At 37.4% G+C, this 15,868-nt stretch overlaps 2 protein-coding genes across 2 annotated transcripts; both read right to left on the minus strand.

Annotated features, from left to right (window-relative positions):
* Positions 1 to 7,285: 7,285 nt before the first annotated feature.
* LOC147521214 (protein VACUOLELESS GAMETOPHYTES-like) lies at positions 7,286 to 8,370 on the minus strand. Its single transcript, XM_086598588.1, has one exon. It carries the CDS (start codon positions 8,311 to 8,313, stop codon positions 7,624 to 7,626), a length of 690 nt encoding a protein of 229 aa, XP_086454714.1. The 5' UTR covers positions 8,314 to 8,370; the 3' UTR covers positions 7,286 to 7,623.
* A 2,511-nt stretch (positions 8,371 to 10,881) lies between these two features.
* LOC147521215 (uncharacterized) lies at positions 10,882 to 12,424 on the minus strand. The gene has a single exon (XM_086598844.1). It carries the CDS (start codon positions 11,977 to 11,979, stop codon positions 11,005 to 11,007), a length of 975 nt encoding a protein of 324 aa, XP_086454970.1. The 5' UTR covers positions 11,980 to 12,424; the 3' UTR covers positions 10,882 to 11,004.
* Positions 12,425 to 15,868: the final 3,444 nt, after the last annotated feature.

Raw genomic sequence — 15,868 nt, forward strand, 5'->3', positions numbered from 1 at the left:
TTTCCAAAGACTTCATTTATAATTCTTGTATGTTGCTTGAATGATTTAGGTCCTGATGCAACTCAAAGTTCTAGATGTGAATTCAACATTGACCAGATAGATGCAGCAGAGCATTACTACAGTCAAGATTCATCTGATGAGGAGTATGTACCTTATGAAAATAATTCAAGTGGTGAAGAGTCTTTGTTTGATGAGGAGTCTTTGTTTGCTGAAAAAGAGGATGGAAATGGTTCAATTGCTGAAGAAGATGAACCAATACAACCAACTGTTATGACACAAACAGTTGAGGATGATGATGTAATAAATGTGTTGGTTGAAAACACATTTAATATTCCAACTGATGAGGGAGAGACTAGAACTGATGATACATCAGTTAGGTTGTTTGTAGGTCAGAAATGGGTTGATAGATTCTTGTGTAGAGATTATCTGAGGTTGTGTGCTATTAAAAGAAAATATAGTATGAAGTTCAAGAAAAATGATGCTCAAGCAGATTGAAGTCGTGTGTAAGGAGGAAGGTTGTAAATGGAGGGCTTATTGTAGGTGCATGACTAAGAAGAGTACATTCAGATTAAGAAGGTTGAATGATGTTCACACTTGTACAGCTAATAGAAAAGATAGAAACCCTATGGCAAAATGCTTGGATAGCAAAAGATATTGATAAAGACATGAGACTTCATTTCAAGAGCTACAAACCGGTGACATCAAGAAAATCATTTGGAACAGATATCAAGTTAAGATTAAGTTTTGGCAAGCTTGGAATGCTAGGAACTTAGCAATGGAAATGATTCATGGAAGTTATGATGAGTCTTATGCAAAGGTTCATCGACTTTTGTTTGCATATTCTCGAGCTCCAACCCGTGTTTTATTGCTAAATTCTCTAGAAATGCTAACTACATGAGTTTTGAATGGGTTTGTATTGCTTTCAAATCATGTTTAGATGGTTTTTCAGTGGGTGTAGGCCTTTAATAGGTCTTGATGGATGTTTTTTAAGGGGAAATATGGGGGTGTATGTTTGTCCTGTTTCTAGCATTAGATGGAAATAATGGATTGTTTCCACTAGGTTTCTTTATTTGTATTTCAGAAAACACTGAGAATTGGACTGAATTTCTAGATATTATGGCACCATCCTTGAACTTACATCCATCTAGACTAACCATAATTTCTGATAGACAAAAAGGTTTAGGTAATGCAGTTGCCACAGTGTTTCCTGATTGCAATCAAAGATATTGTTTTAGACACATGGTGCAGAACATGAAGACAAGGTTTAAGGGTCTTGAAGTGGAAGCATGGAATGCAGTAAAAACATTTGGGGAAGCTGACTTTAATAAAAATATGGAGTTGCTTGAGAAAAGATGTAGTGAGGCCAAAGACTACTTGATGACTGAGGAGCCTAGGTTGTGGGCAAGGTCACACTTTGACACTGAATGTAAGACTGACCACCTCTCTAATAACTTCTCTGAATCATGGAATAGTTTTATAATGGATGCTAGAGACAAGCCTATTGTGAAGATGGTTTCCAAGATAGTGATGCTACAAATGAAGTTGATCTATGATAGAAAGGGGAAGTTTGTAGATTGGAATAAGAATGATCTAGTACCAAGGGTGAAAAATATCTTAGCAAAAAGAGAGAATGCAATTGGTGATTATGAAGTTGCTGGTTCAAATGAGGATAAATTCTCCGGTGACACATAAGTCGGACATTGGTGGACTGTTGATTTGGTACAATTAAGTTGTACATGCAGAGAATGGCAAGTGTATGGAATTCCTTGCATTCATGTTGTGGCTGTTATTAAGCCAATGAGAGACACTTGGACAAAGTAAGTTTAAATTTGATATGTTATATTGCAATTTGTTGTGTTAAATTACATTATTTATTGTAATTTGTTGTTGTACTTGTTTTTAGATTCTGTAGTCCTTTTTTCACTATTAGAGCATATAGAAATGCACATAGTCAGCACATAACTCCAATGGTTCATGAGGATGATTGGCCAAAGGTAATTCTTATTCCAATTTTCAATTCTTTTAATTTCTAGTTTATTGATTGAGTATTGACATGTGTTTTGTTTAATTGATGCAGCTTGTAGCTGCAGATTATGTTTATCCTCCAATTAAGCATAGACAACCTGGAAAGCCTTGAGTTAACAGGAGAAGGAGTGCAAATGAAAATGAGAACTCAGTTAGGTGTTCTAGATGTGGTGTACTTGGCCATAATATAAGAGGGTGTCAAGGAGGTGAAGTGGGTGGTAATGTTGTTAAAGGAAGAGGGACTAGAGGAAGACCAGGTAGGCCAAGAAAAAGACCACTTCCAAATCCATTCTTGCGGGCACCAATCAACCCCGAAGATGGAGCTCAAGTTGCTCCACCAATAAGAGGGCAAAGGCAGAGGTAGAGGCGAGGGGAACAGAGGTAGTGGAGAGGCAACCTGAAACTCAAAATTTCCTTTGGAGGAGGTGGGAGAGATCAAACCCAAGATGGAGGAGGCAGAGGAGAGGCTCCCCAGGAAACTATTAGTAGAGGAAGAGGAAGTAGGGGCGCTGAGAGGTGGAAGAGGAGGAAGGGGCAGCAGAGGGGAAGTGGCAATAGAGGAGGAATGTGTGTTTCTAATAATGCAACCGAGGCCTCATTTGCCTATTCCCAAGTCGATCCATCCACAACCATCGACCCTGACCAACCATCTCAAATTTAACCTCCAAAGACAAAAGACTTCAAATGTCAGGACCTCCATTGGTGATACCTACTATGCCTCCCATACGTACCCACAATAAAGAGAAGGTATAGCAACGAAAAAAACTTCAACGAAAAGGTAATATCAAGCCAAGCCTCATGCTCGGTTAATGAGAGACCAACAAAGAAAGTGGAAATAGTCATGTTTTTGGTGATGGTGCTTATTTTGTGTTAGTTGTCGTGTTGCATGTATGTTTTGTGGTTTTTGTATTTTTGCCCAAAACAATGCTTTCAAATGTGTTTTGTTGGAATTTTCTTTCGGTTGTCAAGACATGATTACTATGTTGCTATGATCCATTTTAGTGATTAGTATGTTGCTATGATCGGTTTTGTCGATTGCTATGTTGCTATGATTAGTTGTCGGGATTACTATGTTGCTATGATTTATTTAGTGATTAGTATGTTGCTATGATCAATTGTCGTAATTACTATGTTGCTATGATCTCTTAATGATTACTATGTTGCTATGATGGAGTTGTCAAGACATGATTATACATAACATTTATTTCATTTCCATTCCTCTCTTTCATACACAATTCATCCAAGTGACAACTTTTTCACAAGTTCAGTTACATCACTAGCATTTCCTTTCACCTTCATTTTAATAGGACCCTCAATTGTGACCAGTAGTTTTTCCTCCTGACACTTCATATCCTCTTTTGAAGCCTTTGAAGTACTGGCAGCAACTTCTTTGTTCTTGTCTTTGTCTAGTTGTCCCTTGTCTATCCAAATAAAACCCTTACATCCATCTCTCTTGCATGTTAGAAATCTCTGTCCAAAACTCCATTCCCCAAGTATTTTGTACATTTTCATAGTTTTTCCACAACCCCAAGGACAACTGTGAGGGCATATATCTTTCCAATGGTTCAAATCACCACATTGAAAGCAACCAGTAGCCTAAAAAAAGAAAAACATAACCCTTAAATCATGTGCTAAAATTATGTTATTAACCCTTACTCTTTGTAACTAATTTGTAATTAACCTTCAAAAAACCAGACGAAAAAAAACGAGGAAGGAAGCTATAATCAAGAACCTAATCAAGAACAATAACAGTAAGGACTCTAATAATAACAATTGAAGAGTCAAAAGTGATACTTACCTCAAGTGACATCTTAGCTGGTTCACCACTACCTATTAGTTGATGTTGGAGAGAGAAGCGAACTGGATTTTATATAGTCGGGAAAGAAAGGAGTTAACCAATATCGGATAAGTCAAAGAGGATGTCAGAAATTTCAAAACTTTCTAACGGCTCTTGCAAATTATTGGAAGAAGAATATTTCATATGTGTCCATGACACTCCATGTGCGAGTCCATTAGTCATAGTCGACAGGTATGATTTTCTCAATCAGCGATTTTTCTGATAAAGCTCAATCATGGATTTGAGCAACTAACTTTGTGTTAGCTACTACTGATGTGTGTGAACGGTGAAGTATGTACCCATTTGTAATCAAGATACTAGACGGTAAAAAACTGTACATCTTTTCTGAAATTAATCAAGCAAATTGTTGGAGAGAATATTTCATATGTGACCATGCGAGACAGTGAGAGGCAGACAACCAGTCACCGACCATGTGCGAGTATATTAATCATCGTCAACAGGTCTGATTTTCTCAATCGTGACTTTGCGTTACTTGAACTATTGATGTTACTTGAAGTCTTGAACTATTGATGAGTACAAAACTATAATCCCATTTGTAGACCGTAATCAAGATAGTGGACGGTAAAAAATGCTCTTCTTTCTTCTCTGAAATCTTATTATAAACGAGATTTCAGCATCATGCATTCTCTAAACAACTATCATCCCCAAAAGATTGAATATTAGCATCAAATCAAGTTTCTACTTGACATTGGAAATTTATCGCATTTTTTTTTTTATAGAACTGAAAATTAGTGGAATGGCATACATCTTAGTAATTTATTAAAGCGTTGCACACTTGCACCCCTCCTAAATTATGTATTTCTTGTTTGTTTGGACTTTGGAGTTTGGAGAATGTTACGTGCAAAAATGTTTTGTTTATCTTTTCCCATTATGTTAGGAACCAATACTTAAGTACTATTAGGAGTCCAATAGAATTGGTTATTTCTAATTGAATTGTGTATAGTTAGAAAAGTTGTTTAAATTGAGTCCTAGTGAAATTAAGAGGTTGTTTATCTATTTAAAGACATCATTGTAATGGGTTTTGGGCAAGTAGTTATTTAATTCAATAAGAATTCGGTGGTTTGTGATCTCCAATCAAATGGTCATTAGATGGTTTGATCTCTAATTCAAAATATCAATTTAGAATTCTTCAATTTATTGGTTAAAGATCATATTATTTGGTATCAGAGCGTTCGATCTTCAGTAGTTAGCAAGTTCATCTATCATCTCTCAATCACGTTGTTGTCTTCCTTATTAAAAAAGACACCTCCTATTCACCCAATCCAAAAAAAAAAAAAAAAAAACCCTCCTTTTAAGTAGTTAATTGACTTTATTAAAGTTGACAATAAGGGAATTATAAGAGAAGTTTGATGCTCTTACCTCTCGAAGTTGATGCACCGTCGATTTTAATGTCCAAGAGTTGATACAGGATCGCCGAGTACTAATACTATTCTCAAAGAGATACAAGATTCCATAAAACTTTTAGCAAACAAATGACCAAAGACCTCAAGCACCCCTACTTGTCCAACACACGACCTTATTCAGAATCGCATTACTCAACAATTTCAGCATTATGGAAATCCTACTTACGACAACCAACAAGGAGCTATTATTCAAAGTCGCACTCTTTGTATTGATTTTCCAAAATTCGATGGTAAAGATCCCGGAAGGATGGTTGTTTCAAAGCGGAGCAATATCAAGATCTTAATAAAGTTACCAACGCCCGGATGGTTCCTTTGTCGTTGTACATCTTCAAGGGGACGCTTATCCTATTGTATCGTCGAATGAAATAATCTCTAGGTAATTTGACTTGGGAGCAATTTTCTCTTGCATTATGCACTCATTTTAGTTTGCGAAAACATATAGACCCCGCAGCAGTTCATTAGCTAAGCTCTATCAAACCGGTAATCGTTTCGGGAATTCATTCCGAAGTTTGAGTGCATTGTTAATATGATTCGAATTTTCCGGAATCCCATCAAGTTAGTATTTTCTTATCCGGTATTCGCGATGTGGCCGATATAAGAGCCGGTGTTCATTTATTTAAGCCGCGTTAAACTTAAGCGTGGCTTTTGAATTAACTTTGTCAAGAGGAAGCGATTATTGCAAAGGTGTCGACCATTCTCGCTACAAAATTAGAAATGCCAAAGCCGAGAATCTTCATCTTCTTCTTTGTCTCTCTTCCAATTTGAAACGTCTTTCTTGGAAAGAGCAACAAGACCGAAAAAAGCCACGGAGGTTGTGCTTTTAATTGTGATGAATTCTACAAGCCCGGTCACCCGTTGCAAAGGGTCCTGAAGTTTTAGTTCTTGATGCTGTTGTTTCTCAAGATGAAGGTGTCACGTGATTTACTGGTGCACAGTCGAGTTTTTCAGCTTGAGGACAAGCCGTCTTTCACGGGGCGTAGGATGTTAGGAACCCAATACTTAATTACTATTAGGAGTCCAATAGAATTAGTTATTTCTAATTGAGTTGTGTCTAGTTAGAAAAGTTGTTTAAGTTGAGTGTTAGTGAAATTAGGAGGTTGTTTATCTATTTAAAGGCATCATTGTAATGGGTTTTGGGCAAACAGTTATTTAATTCAATAAGAATTTAGTGGTTTGTAATCTCCAATCAAATGGTCATTGGGTGGTTTAATCTTCAATTCAAAAGATCAATTTAGGATTCTTCTATTTATTGGTTAAGTATCCTATTACATTATGTCACGGCTTCCCATATTTTTTGGCAAGCATTCACATGCCAGAATATTTTGGATCGGGTAGTATTCCATTCATACCTTCAAGGTTTTGCTTTGTTATTTAACAACGCAAAATCAAATTAGGTTTACCTTCACAGTCGTGTGTAATGGTCTCTCATATATTATTTAACAACAATATAGTCTGGATTAAATTAGGTTTAAATCAATCTGAATGCAATTTACTTTTGAGTACAATGTGAAAGAGGCTGCCACAAGGTGGTGGCCAAGGAGTATATTTCACAATCAAATAAAGAGTATGTTTGTTACAATGGAAACACTATAGAAAGGAAAGGAAAGGAAAATAAGAGTGGTCTATATTTTTCATAGTTTTTAAAGTGTTTGTTTAACTATGGAAAGAAAATGGGTCTTTCCATATGAAAACAAAATTATGGAAATGAAAAAAGTTTTTGTGTCCTTAACTAATCCCTGCAAATTTTGTTGAAATGAAAAGAAATAGATAGCTATGTACTTACTACTAAGATACCCAACAAATAATTATTTATTTTTATTTTTAAAAAACAAACATGATTATTTCTTTTTCTAGTTTTTAGTTTTCTTTTTCCTAGTTTTTACCAAACACATACCATTTAGAATTATTTCATTTCCATTCCATAGTTGGACCACCCATTTTATTTCTTTTATTTTCCCATTTCATGAGCTAAAATTTAACAAATACACCCACCAAAGTATGCAAAATCTTCCATGGAAATAAGTTGATTAATTCTTCTTATCTTATGGAAAACACAATCACCGCATACAGCTAGTAGACCAGTACTGTAGTACAAGTAAAGCAAACACATTTAAGTAACTTTCATCACACGAGACCGCACCAACTAGCAAGAAAGGGCTGCGAATAAGAGTATTTAGACTTATTTTTTTGAGAATGCTATGTATGACTCTCGCCACCGCCGCTGAAACTCTGAGCGAAGTTCAGGTCAACATGTTGCGCCACACCCTCCACCAGGTTCTTGGTCATCTATGCAGGCTGAGCGGAACTCGAACTCGGAATATTAGCATAGTAGTTTGGTTAGAACTGTCGTTGACTTGAACCTGGAAATGAATTATGATAATGACGAGGTACTTCTGGCTTTGGCACCCTTATCTGATGCCGAATCTCTGATACTCTGGGATTGGATGTTGCGCAGTTTAGGTGGACATCGAATTCACACGCATTGCAGCGATAGAGCCAACGGTTAGATCCCAACTTTTGACATATGTCACAAGAGAAGCCTTTCGTTTGATAGGGAGAGTTGAATGCGAGGTTAAGAGTATGAGGGTGCGCTTGGTGTTTGAGTGAAAGAGGCATGGAAACGCAGAGTATATGGAAGTCAAGATCACAGGCGGTGCAATTATAGCGAAAGCCAGTGACTTGTTCTCCACATGCATCACATAAGGGTACTGCTAAGCCTTGTAGTCGTTGTGGGAAGGACGTTAGTGAGTGGAGGGCGAGGGAGTCCTGTGGGAAGGCAGGTCTTGAGACGAGGTTGAGAGCATGCTTGGGATCTGCAGGGTGCTGAATGACTTGAGGCACCTGAGAGCATGGGATATGCAGGACATACTTGCATGCTTTGCAAGTGTAGATCCAGTCCGAGGATCTAAGGTTGCACCCTGAGCATGTGGAAGGATAATTTTGAGGAAGTTCTTGGATCTTGGAGAGCTCTAATGGATGATCATGGCTGAAATGTTGGATGCTCTGGTCCTGCTCTAGCTTTCCCATATTTTTTTCTCACCTCTCTTTCTCTCTCTCACTCCCTCCCTGATGTAAGTTGAAAGACTAATAGCGTGTTGACTTCACTATATGCTTACGGAAAGACAGCTGAACCTAAGGAAACTGGGATCCCACCTTCGCATGAAAAAACCGGATTTCTAGAATTCTAAAAGCGTGTTAGGCCCGCTACTATTGCTATGTTTTCAACTTTTATTGCTTCTATTTCTTTGTTTTAGAGTTGCAATATTATCAAGAAATAAAATTAGATATATTGCTGAGCATACCCGTATGAAGTCCAAATTAACTCTACCATGGAAAACAATGAATTAGAAACTAATTTATAGAGGAGATATTCTTTCCACAATATAAATTATTTATAGAAAAAAACAGCACATTTGAAGATGTGTAGACGTATAAAAATTAGCTTACAATATTATAAAATTATCTAACGGTCCAAAAATTTTAAATTTCAAAACAACTTTTGAAAAAATTTAACATTTTCGTTTGGACTGATTTTTTGTAGGGAGATTCTCTATTAGGCTAAATCCAATAGTTTGGTACGCCATCGTACCAAACCACAATACAATAGTGTATACGGTTAGTGGGTTAGTGTTTGAAGACCCAATAGTTTTCTCCAATTGCATAAGAAAAAAAAAACAATCACACTCTCTAGCCAGCCAATGGTTTTCTCCAATTGCATAAGAAAAAAAAACAATCACACTCTCCAGCCGCCATTGACAATGACGTGTATATATATATATATATTCACACCTCCTTAGCCGCCACCCCCAAAGGCGTATGGAAAATCATTTTTTATTTTCTTCCCATTTTGCCCTTTCTCTTTATTATACAAGTACAAAATAATGGGGATACAAATGTAATTCACCAAAATAAAATATTTTGAAAATAAATTTGGTCAAACAAATTTTCTAGCCTCCCTGGGCGTGCAGACAATACGCTATATCGTTAAAACTGACGGTATAAATAGGTAAACTTATACCGATATCGTTGGTGGGTTAGTGTTTTGACGCACCAATGGATCACAATTTCCGTTATATTTGGTATTTTGCCGCACCATTGGTCTCAGCCTTATAACTTCACTAAAAATCAGCCCTCAATTCATCTTATAAATCTACTTTTTGTGGTGAAGATCATTTGGAGTTCATATAAATTGGAGTTCATATAACTAACGGGCTCGATTTATGAAACATATCAATACATGCATAGTAGTAACAATGATTTCTGACAATTTTTCACATATCAATATATGCATACTAGGAACAATGATTTCTGACTACTTTTCACAACAACCAATATTGCATTTACTATTTGAAATGATCTAGTATTCTAGTGTAGGTGCGTTTCAGGAGTTCCGGCTAGGGGTGGGAAGTGGGAATTTGGCCCTAACGATCCTAATCCGGCCCTGACCGACCCGACCCTAAACCCTATAAAGCCCTTACAACTAAAGCCCTCACAGAGTTTAGGGCAGGGCCGACCCGGCCCTAATGCCTTCTAAAAGGCAGGGTCAGGGCTAAGGTTCTGAAACATAGGCCCGACCCTAACTAAGCCCCCTAGTTATAATTTCACTATAAAATACACAACTAAAACTATCCAACTCCTTGTTACATATTTTCAATTAAAATAACACTCTCTTTTTGTAATTTATCACTTACCGTATGGGTAGATTTTTAATAACTTGTCTTATATCATAAAACTTGTAAAACCTAATTGTTTCTATCTCACAACTCACGACACCTCACAACTCCCCTTCTAACCTAGTCGCCAAGAACAATAATGAGCAGGCACTAGCCTAATGAAAAATAGGTTGATGTCAAGTAAAAACTCATTCCATACTCTTATTTGTCTTTTGTGTTCTTCAATGTTAAATGTAATTTTGGTGAGATTTGAAAGACAAGAAATAACTGATTTATGTCAATGAAAGCTCATTCCAAAATGTGTCTTCATGATTTTAACTATAATTTTGAAATATAAATATGAGTCTCTATGTCTTGGTTTATTAGATTATGGATATGATTTTAAATTGTTGGACTTATCAAGAATTATTACTAGATTGGTTGTTATTCAAATTTCAAAGTGGTGGGATTTTGAGTTTGCAAATCTTTCAATTTTTTGTAATATAAATGAGTTTTAAACCGATACAGTAAAAAGAAAAAAATATATAGGTCCGGCCCGACCCGGTCCTAAACTGTTAAAGAGGGCTTAGGTCAGGGATTGAAATTTAGACTTATGACCCGGCCCTATGGGGACTTTAGCCCGGCCCTAATAACTGAAAGGCTTTAAATGTTTAGGGCCGGGCTAGCCCGACCCGGCCCATTGCCCACCCCTAGTTCCGGCGCAAGGTCTGGCTGGCAAATACAGGTTTTGGTACATCTTAAAGTTTATACCCCTTGGTCATTCCCATTCTCTGGAGTCCGCACTAAGACGCTTAGACTGGTTACATAGACACAATCACACAATAATATATATCAGCCAGTATCAAAACGGTGAAAGAACCCCTAGCTTGCACGTTCGTGCTTCTCCTATAAATTCCAACCACTTCAAGATACATAGTGAGCATATTTGAAATATTGATTCTCATTAAAATCACAATCATCTTTTACAACAACAATTCTACAAGTAAAGCAATCACACAAACCAACGGTCTAAAAGTAGAATCTGCATATGATTTTTCCTTTTGTTCTATAAACCAAAAGAATGCTTAAACAGATTTTCAAGAATGGTAGTATCGGCACAATTATCACCACTGTGGTTACCTCCACTGATACCCTGAACAGTCCTTTGAAGCTGTTGCAGCATAACCTCATTCTGTTGCACCGCATGCTTAGCTATGCTCTCCATCTCTGCAACATTGGCAGCATTTGCAATACTCAGACGCTCAGCTATGTCCCCAATGTTTTCAACCTTAGCACCGTGAGTAGAACTCCCACTAGGAATATTAGCATAGAAATTTGGTTGTTGAGAGACATTCCTCGGCTGGTTGAACTGTGGTTGATTTGAACCTGGAACCGAATTACTGTGTTGAAGAGGTGCTTGTGGCCGTGAAACCCTGACCTGATGTTGAATCTCTGAAATTCTAGGCTTAGATGTTGCACAGTCTAGATGAACATCGAATTCGCAAGCATTGCACCGGTAGAGCCAATATTTGGACCCCAACCTCTGGCATATATCACAATAGAAGCCATTGGTTGGATAGGGAGGGTTGAATGTAAGGCTAAGAGGATGAGGGTGGGATTGATGTTTGAGTGAGAGAGGCATGGATGCGCACATGACATGGAAGTCAAGATCGCAGGTGGTGCAGTTATAGCGGAATCCAGTGACTTTTTCCCCACATGCATTACATATGGGTAGTAAGCTTAGTAGGTAAGAGGTATGTGAGTGGATGGCGAGTAAGGTTTGTAGGTAGGCAGGGGTTGCTGTAAGGTTGAGAGCATGTTTGGGATCTGCAGGGTGGTGAATGACTTGAGGTACCTGAGTGCATGGGATGTGGAGGACATACTTGCAGGCCTTGCAAGTGTATATCCAGTCAGACGAGCTGAGGTTGCAGCCAGAACATGTTGAGGGGTAGTTTTGAGGCAGTTCTTGGATCTTGACCAGCTCTAACGGATGCTCATGGCTGAAGTGTTGGATGCTCTGGTCATACTCTAGCTTTCCCATCTCTCTCTCTGATTTAATGAAGACTTAACAATGAGAGAGACATTGACTTCACAAGATTATAATTCCACTCCGCAGGAAGGAAATGTGGTGGAAGGAGATCGTGGGTCCCATGCTCCCCCGAAATCTAAGGCCCATACATATGTAGGATGTAGCCATGTAGGCACTGGTGGGTGATTCAAAATTACAAATGATATCTGGTCGTACGGAGTATAAAGGTTCGGTTCCAAAGTCAACAACACATGCTGCTGGGTTCGGTATGAGTATTTCCCATAACACACGTTTTGGCCCATTGCTGTTGCCTGATGACGGTTTGGCAAACATAAATTTGTCAAAAGGCAAGCAGCCTCATTTCTAAATTTTGTTGTGACAGCTCAATATTTTTTTTTTGTGGATAAAAATAGTTAAAAACGAGTCAAGTACCAACGCAAAATTCAAAAATTTCTTGCTTCAATTTCGCACGGCATAAGTTGTCCCGTCCAAACAATTTTTTTTTATAAACGGCAAAAATTGTCCTGTCCATCATTTTCCTCCATTTTTATGACGCCAAACCATTTTCGCACCCATCGTTTCCCTCCATTTTCTACGCTATATATCAGATGAATCACAGGTGAAACATCCATATATTTTTTTCATTTCTTCATCTCCTATCATCAGTCATAAACTTTTTATATTTTGTCATGGTTCAAAATGCCGCAATCATTCAACAAATACAAAGTGATACAATTGTATTGGCGTCAATGATTTCGGCTTTCAATGTTTTATCTGTACCAAAATGGGGTGGATCTGTCGATAGTAGAGAAACACTAAGCGCGATCGTGTTGGTGCGCCTGAACGGTTGGTGGCTGATTATTTTGCTGCTAGACCAACTTATAAAGCAGGTAAGTTTCGTCGTAGGTTTCGTATAAGAATACCACTTTTTAACAGTATATTGGAAGTTGTCACTAATTTTGATCCATATTTTAAGCCTTCTTGTGATGCTCTTGGTTTGCCTGGGGTTTCGGGTTTGGTAAAAATGACAGCTGCAATACAGATGCTTGCTTATGGTTGTCCAGCTGATTTAATGGATCACTGGATAAACTTGCTGAGAGTACGGCCTGAGAATCACTTCATTATTTCTGTAATGCGGTTGTCAATTGTTTTGAAGAACAGTACCTGAGAAGCCCAACGGAAGAAGATGTAACACGCTTGCTTGCAGTAGGTGAAAAACGCGGTTAGCCATGTATGTTGGGTAGTTTAGACTGTATGCATTGGGTATGGAAAAATTGTCCAACTGCGTGGCATGGAACTCATTTGGGCCATGCTAGAAAAGCGACTGTGATTTTAGAAGCAGTTGTAGACAAGAAGCTATGGTTTTGGCACGCATACTTTAGAATGGCTGGATTGTGTAATGATCTTAATATATTAAATAATTCTCATTTATTTGATAATTTTGTAAGAGGAACAACTCCAGTTTGTGTTTATCAAGTTAATAACAATCCTTACAACATGGGCTACTACCTTGCTGATGGAATATATCGACCATGGGCTACACTGATTCAAACAATCTCATCTTCTGCTACTCCCATGGATACTAACTTTGCAAAAGCGCAATAAACAGCTCGTAAAGATGTGGAACATTGTTTTGGTGTTTTACAGGCTAGATTTACAATTGTTAGCAGGCCTGCTCGTCAGTGGGACAGAAGAGCTCTATCTCGTATAATGAAGACATGTATTATACTTCACAACATGATTGTTAAGAATGAACATAATGTACAACTTCCAAAGTGGAAACCACCTTCAGATGAACGGTTGCGGCATGAAGTTGAAATGCAGAGTAATGACCATCTGTTTGTACAAAACATGGTAGCCAAGACATTAAGAATTCGTTGTGGAGCTACTAATCAACAATTGAAGAATGATCTCGTTGAACATTATTGGGCACGTTATGGTGCACGCCACAACCAAAGGAACAACTAATAAGTTTGTTTAAGTTTGATTTGTCTTAGTTGAATTTTCTGTTAACTGTGTTTTTTAAGTGTGTTTTCTGTATTTTCTGTTAAGTGTACTTTCATCAAGTTTGTTTTGTTTAAATAAGATTGTGATTTGTTGAATAAGATTTGCACATACTTGAAATTAAAAACATTACAACATACTTAAAATTAAAAACGTTACAACATACTTGAAATTAAAAACGTTACAATATACTTGGAATTAAAAAACGTTATAACTAAAAATCATCATCTTCATATTCTTCATTTTATTTCATCCCTCAGAAATGGATTGGGAGAGCGTGCTCACCTACCACGAGACTGACTAACATTGTTTGTTTATCCAGAAAAAGAAAAATACCCAAACTGTTGAGAATGATGGGTTAGAATGTATAGACTAGGAGGGGTTGGAATGTATGGAGTAGAAGAGGTTGGATAATTAAGAATAGAAGGAGCATCAGGAATACCTTGTTCTTGTTCAACCCACTTACGATAGATAGATGCTTGCTTAGCTTCCCAAAATGTCAGTTGAATACCGCTAAACTTGCTTAGATCAAGCATCATGATATCTTGTTCTTTCTGTGCTTCAAGCTTCAATATTTCATCTTCTTTTTCCTTTTTTATTGAGAGGAACATTTGTCGTTTTAGCTCTATTTGTTCTTGCAGATATTTTGCAGTTGTAAGTTGATTGTTTCTGACCTCCTCCAGAATTTGTGCTATTTGGTGCGCAACTTCATCAGCATATCTTTTCTTAAACTTTCTTCCCTTTGGCCGTTTTTCTGATCCGAGCGCTTCCCTCGATGGTTGACTTTTTTCATCTAACGAAATATTGGTTATTCCAATATTGTTAGTGGTTGATCCACCACTGATGCCACCACTAACATCACTACTAGAAGTGGTTATCTGCTTTTTTGAACTACTATCACTTCTAGCTTGATAGAAGTGATTCCATTTTCGACTTAAAATTAAAATCCAATAACAATGCTCAAATTTAAATGGTTCCTTTTGAAAAGTTAAAAAATTAGTACGAGCTCGTGACATTGTATCATCCGCATTAGTACCACTAGCATTCACTCTCAATTGTTGATCATAATAATCTTGAAATAAACTTACCGCATGTTGGATGATGTGAAAACGCGCTTGAACCGATCCACCAGTTCGTGGTTGCCCTACATGACCAAGCTGGCTCATACGCTTGTTCATTTCATCAGCAATTTTCTCAAAGAAAAAACATGGCTATTTTGGCCCGTTCCAACAACTGCATCTTCTGAAGTAAAAATTCAACTATGACATAAAATTTCATCTCTACAGCTGTGAAATTTTTTGAACGACCTTGAACATAGATATGTTGGCTATTTTCTTGGTTTTGGTTTTCACTATTTCTACCACCTCTAGACCTTTGTGAAGACATTTTGTGATTTTGGTGAAGAATAAAAGAAGAAAGAAGAAGATGAAGTGAATTGGTGAAAAATGAGTTAAGCAAATATGCAATATATATAGGTCCAGTCCAACGGAACTAAATATAGCCGTTAATTCCAATGGTACAAAATCGAGCCGTTTGAATTTTTTATTAAAAAAAAAAAAAATGTTGGACGTCAAAATTTGTCCTGTCCCACTCTTGGACGGGACAACTTGTCCCGTGCGAGTCATTTCTATATTTTTGACGAATTTGGTTTCGGATTTGACAATTGTTAAAATGAAAATGATGTTTTGACAGCACATTGCTGACGAAAATTGCCGATGATACTCTAATGTTGTATGTGTAGAAATGAATTCTTATAAATGTACCATGGGAACGGTGATCTGGCTGGGAAAGACCAAGGTTCATTTGGACAGTTGGTACTTCGAAATGAGTTCCTTTTCTTTAGATTTGTAGCTTACTCCCTTTTATCCGCGTCCCATTCTCTACTAAGAGGCGTAGA

The sequence above is a fragment of the Coptis chinensis genome, chromosome 1, assembly GCF_015680905.1.
Source record: "Coptis chinensis isolate HL-2020 chromosome 1, ASM1568090v1, whole genome shotgun sequence".
Taxonomy (NCBI): Eukaryota; Viridiplantae; Streptophyta; class Magnoliopsida; order Ranunculales; family Ranunculaceae; genus Coptis; species Coptis chinensis.